General features: G+C 31.1%; 1 protein-coding gene across 2 annotated transcripts; it reads right to left on the bottom strand.

Moving 5' to 3' along the window:
* Positions 1 to 448: 448 nt before the first annotated feature.
* On the bottom strand, positions 449 to 5021 carry LOC132598483 (WAT1-related protein At1g09380-like). Of its 2 annotated transcripts, none has more exons than XM_060311388.1 (7): positions 4738 to 5021; positions 3496 to 3558; positions 2255 to 2371; positions 1907 to 2153; positions 1581 to 1736; positions 1016 to 1167; positions 449 to 886 (listed from the first exon to the last, which is right to left on the bottom strand). In XM_060311388.1, exons 1-7 carry the CDS (start codon positions 4911 to 4913, stop codon positions 811 to 813), a joined length of 987 nt encoding a protein of 328 aa, XP_060167371.1. In that variant the 5' UTR covers positions 4914 to 5021; the 3' UTR covers positions 449 to 810. The 2 variants fall into 2 exon arrangements, with proteins under 2 accessions (XP_060167371.1, XP_060167370.1); XM_060311387.1 differs by having other exon boundaries at positions 449 to 894; positions 4738 to 5017.
* Between the last annotated feature and the right edge of the window lie 574 nt (positions 5022 to 5595).

Below are 5595 nucleotides of genomic sequence, written 5' to 3'. Positions count from 1 at the left end.
TATAGCTTAAACTCTTGAAATTTTTCATTTTAAAATTTGTTAGAGGAAAAATGACTAACATATGTGATTATTTTAAAGTTATAACTTTAAGAATTAGTTTTAAGTTACAAGTAACTAAGTAATCCATGTATGAAAAATTTCTATTTTTGTTTTTTTAATAAGGATTTTTTTTTTTTTTTTTTTTAGTAATCAAGAAAGAAAAGTATGTGTGCATCTTTTGAGATTCTCAATGCATTGGGAAAAAACCCAAAATTGAATTGATGAGAGAGGATTCCATGCAAAATTTGAATTAATGAACTTTTGGAGGAAAGAGTAGAAATGACATGGACCAAACATAAATGATTTAATTTAACCTAGATATTCATGTCAATTTATTGAACTACCCTCATTTGGACCATTATGGCCAAAATCAGTGTGGCACAAAGACCTTTCCGATAAAGAGATTGGATAGGTAAATGATTTTCACATATTGTCTCATAAATAACCTAATGCACAAATTGCAAGAGATTAATTTTATACTTATTACAATTTACACGTAGTACTCGAATTCGCCATATTTTGGCCATATGGGGTTTTCTTGATCCTATATTAATTGTGGTCATCTCAAATTCATAAACTTAACTAGTATCCCTATCCAAATGTCCGAATCACTCCTGAACCTTTCGAATTCGTCCAAAATCATCCAACTGAATCGTTCAGCTTGCTTTGGCTTCTGATGATATCTGCTTCGGCTCGAGTGGGAGACCATTAGAATTGGGTAATTGCAATTCCAAATCGATTTTACTGGACTGCACTTTTTCTTTATTTACATCAATGTCCTCTGCACTTGCCTCCATCTTTTTGCCCCATAAAAAGCCGTAAAGCCCAGCCACTACTATGATTGACCCTACAACTCTAATATATCATCAACAAACATTCCCAACAAATAAATGAATCTCATTAAAATGGTCAAAGAAATGCGAAATGGTTAACTAAGAAATTATACTCTAATTAGCTTGGAATATGAAATGCTTACACTCCGAGGTATAATTTTTCACGAAGCAAAGTCCAACTGAGAAATGCCGAAATAACTAACAGCAATGGGTTGAACATCGAGACATATAAAGGACCTTTTTTCTCAATGCACCACGAGCTCAAGAAATATGTAAATGACGTAGCCACAGCTCCCTGTAGTCAACATCAATAAAACTTATCATCATAAACAAATCAATACTAAGTATATATACTTTTTGGTCATCTTTCTGTAGTTAAACGAAGGAAAAAGTGATGGAAAAATATGAGAGTATTAAAGAGAGGAGAATAGTGGGGTACATAGGTAATTTGAAAATAGACAAGTTACCTATTTTAACACGTTGACACATTACTCTCTATATCCCAATTTATGTGTCAATTTTGATTGTAATTTCGGATACAAAATCTTTAAAAATTTTGAAATTAAATTTGCATAATTGGAAACTTCATAAAAAATACTAGAAATCACAATAATTAATAATATAAAATACTTACAAGATATAAAAATCTTACGAAAGAATTATAAACTTGTTTGAACTTAAAATTATAGCAAGGTGAAAGAGTCGTACATTATAGATAACTGAGATAGCTCTAATGGGATTTAAAGCCCATTCAGAAACTTTAGGGACGACGCAAATGCCAATGATGACGCACTCCACACTTGCCATGAGGCACATCAACATTGTGGATGTATACGGAGCTGCATACTTCTCGTTTACCTTTGCCTAATTAATCCCAAAAAAAAAAACGTTGACATAAGAATTAGTAAAAAATTATTCGCACTCAATGTATGCACCAAATCAATAAATGCAAGATATATGTTGTAACTGTTGAGATTAAAATGAGTAACTTGCATGTTTCTCTTCAACAATAAGAAAATTGGGCGTAGTATTACCTGAATGATTAACCAAATGGCATAAGTAAGACTGGACAATATAAGTAAAAAGGGTCCTAAAAAGAAGTTGGAATGGGCAGAATTGACATCTTCCCCTATACTTTCTGCATACTTCCAGTGATATCCCAATTGACCAATAACAACTTTGCCATGATATAATGACAGTAACATGGCACCTCCAACACATATTACTGTCCCCAAAAACTTGGCTTGTCCTGCTATACTTCTCAACCCCAATTTTTCAACCCTGCAGCCACAAATTAAAATTACTCACAGCTATTTATTAATGCTGTTCCAGTTTGATTTTTTTACTTTTGGACCGTACTTAAGTTGGGAGAAATTAATTACCCCAAGGGTACGGCTATGATAAAAGTGAAAGCTGGGATTAGATTATCAATGGCAGAAACAATTGTTGGAGTTGAATTCTTTATCCCAATGAAATATATGTTTTGGTTCGCTGTTATCCTGCATATTTCGTGGTAACAAGAAAAAAAAAGTTAAAACAAGTTATAATAGAAAGTATAACTACAACAATAATTAAGGCAAGATCCCAAATAAGTTAAATAAGTAAAAATTGGCGATTCGATCTCAAATAATAGCCTGTTTGGCCAAGCTTATTTTTCCCCCAAAAGTATTCATTTTTTTCAATTAGTGCTTATTTTAAAAAAAGTGAGATGTTTGGCCAAACTTTTGGGAGAAAATAAGTGCTTTTGGGGATAACAGAAGCAATTTTCCAAAAGCTAAAAAAATAGTTTTTGCCCAAAAGCATTTTTTTGAAAAGTACTTTGAGAAAAATACACATAGAAACACTTTTTAAAAGTTTGGTCAAACACTAATTGCTGCTCAAAAATACTTTTTAAATTAATTGGCCAAACATAAACTGCTTTTAGCCAAAAATATTTTTTGAAAAGTACTTTTAAAAAAAATACTTTTTAAAATAAGCTATTTTTAGAAGATTGGCCAAACAGACTATAAGTCTGATCGCTCTATAAGAACCACCCTTTATAATAGCATTTATTAATTATTATAACAATGATGTTTTTATGGAATCATGTTACATTTTACCTATAATTGCAACACCCATCATTATAACGGTTTATTCTATGTGAAATTACCCTTCTATAACAATCTTACTCAAATATTAAATGAATTTAATTTTCTATTTTCAACTTTTGTTGTTTTCATACAAAGAATATTAAATCAGTACATACTTCTATTACAGTACATACTTCTATTATTTAAAAATAATTTCATTGAAGATATGCACATATTAATATTCAATCTTGCAAGAGTCAAAATTTATTAATGATGTATTAGATTTCTTAATTTACAATTGCTGAAATATTAATGAATATCTTTTTTGATTTTAAGTAATTTTGTTATCTTTTATAACATAAAAAATAAAAATAAAAAATTTCTTATACAATTTTTTATTATCTATAACAGCCAAATACTATTTAAACGTCAAATATTATTATAGTGTATAGCTCTACTGCTGTAAAAATCCAAAAACTATAAGAACTAACAAGACCATAATGAAAAGGTTTACTTGTATAGATATGTTTTGCAACATAAACGAAAATGCTTACCCGAAAATAGAACACAAAAATATCTGGAAAAGAATAGAGCGTGTCAACTTGGGTCTAGTTTTCCTGTCATGATGAGGAAATAAATAGATTACAAAAAAAAAAAAAAAAAAAAAAAAAAAAAAAAAAAAAAAAAACTGAATTAAGAGACAATGATGGTGATCCACCTGGTTATAATTTGTGTACTTCCTTGCATAACGTTAGTATCGGGAGCTCATTTAATTTAGAGTTACTACTAGCCATGAAATAAAATTAACAGAAAATATAAATATGCACGCTCAATGGAGCATCCAAGCAAATAGTAACTCTTTGAGATAAACCAATCATTTCCTAATACTCCGCAATCCGCATAAGAAGATTAATATAGTTTTGTTGTTTATACTTACACCAAGTGGCCGATTCTTTTGCAGAGAACCAAACGCATTGCAGTGCGCCCGATTATCTGCAAATAACCTGCCACTTGGTGTAGTATAAATAACAGTACTATATGATCTTCAATTATGCGGACTGCGAAGTAGTAGAAAATGATATGATTCAATTAAAAGAGTTACTTTTGGCTCTAACATAAGCCCCATCTTTATTAATGAACAGTGAAGTTGGCAATAACTTGGCATGCGGAAGATGTCCCATGGAAAGGGTGCAACTGTCAAAGCAACATAAAAATAAAAAATTTATGAAGCAGTCACAGTAAATTCCTTACTCAGCCAATAGAATTGATTCAATTCTATCAAATGATTAAAGTACCCTCAATTAAATGGAAGAAACACACCTGTTCCTCAACTATTACAACAACATATACCCAGTGTAATTTTATAAATGTGATCTGGGGAGGTAAAATGTACACAGACCTTATTCGTATCTTTGTGGGGGTAGAGAGACTGTTTTCGGTGAACCATCGGCTCAAAAGAAGTATAATCAAAGCAAAATAACGACAGTAAAATAGCAATATAAACAAAGCAAATGAAGCAACAAGTATTAGCGGTAAAAAGTGAAGAATAAAATACTACATGCATACTAACTAATACTACTAAATAAGGCGAAGATGAGAAGAGAAAATTAACCTCCTGCCTCGCCCACATAAAAGTACAATAACACTTGGCTACCTACTATACTTCTACCCTAATCCTCAACCTTCATACTTCCTATTTAGGGTCATGTTCTTCAACTTAGGCTTATATATTAGTGGTAAAGTAATGTACTAATAAAAATTATAAGAAACTTTGAAGTTGTAAGTGGGAAGAATACCTCTCCAAGAAGTAAGCAAAGGGAGCAATGGAGATGGTGGCAAAAATAGGCCTATAAGCTGATTGAACAAAAGCATCCATGCCACCATCCATAACTAGCTTTGATATTATTATCATTCCAGCAAACGCTAACTGCACAATCACCATCACTAGAAAAACCAATAATTCGTTCCCCATTTTCTTCCTTCTGATATTCACATACACTTAAACGGGTGGATGGGTGGGTATTAATAGGTGAGTGTGGTGATTGTTGTCTGGTATCTTGGACGACAGAATAGAAATGCGTATAGTGTACATTTATCATAAAATTTTGATAAAATTAATTTTAAAATGATTCAAGTAATCTCTAGAAAAGGAACTTTAATGTCTAAATAAAAAGGTAAGGACATTTATGTATTTTAAAGTGGAGTTATGGTTTCCAAATCATAGAATATCTTTCTCTCACAGCAAGGAAGTATAGAAATTGCACAAAAAATTTAATATTTGGCAACAACTTAGTTTTATTGTTGGCAAATGAACCTTTTTGTTGCCAAAGAATTTAATTTTGTTGTCGTAATATTGATGTTGCAAAAAGTACTAGGCAACAAAAAAAAAAAAGTTGTTGCACGTTGTTACAATAACAGCCGTTGAGAAAAGTCTATGCAATAAAAAAAAATTGTTGCCAAAAAACATTTTTCTTCCTTTCCACCAAGAAACGGGATTCTGAGTCCTAGTTAAATATGGGCACAACAAGGACCACGAAATTAATTACTGAAGCTCCCTATTATAGAAATAATTCAAAAATCTGATTTGAATTATTCTTACCATAATAAATTGCAAATCATTCCACTAGAAATTCGTAATTGCACTTCTCCATTTA

The sequence above is a fragment of the Lycium barbarum genome, chromosome 6 (assembly GCF_019175385.1).
Source record: "Lycium barbarum isolate Lr01 chromosome 6, ASM1917538v2, whole genome shotgun sequence".
NCBI lineage: Eukaryota > Viridiplantae > Streptophyta > Magnoliopsida > Solanales > Solanaceae > Lycium > Lycium barbarum.
The sequence above is the reverse complement of the archived record's forward strand: the minus strand, read 5'-3'. Positions and strand labels throughout refer to the sequence as shown.

Excerpts from the sequence above, each read along its gene's own strand:
- LOC132598483 (XM_060311387.1), bottom strand. The coding sequence starts at position 4,913 with ATGGGGAACGAATTATTGGTTTTTCTAGTGATGGTGATTGTGCAGTTA. Across the intron at positions 3,559-4,737 it reads TTTGCTTACTTCTTGGAGAG|GAAAACTAGACCCAAGTTGA; the intron begins GTATTCTTCCCA and ends TCATCATGACAG. Across the intron at positions 1,737-1,906 it reads CCATTTGGTTAATCATTCAG|GCAAAGGTAAACGAGAAGTA; the intron begins GTAATACTACGC and ends GGGATTAATTAG.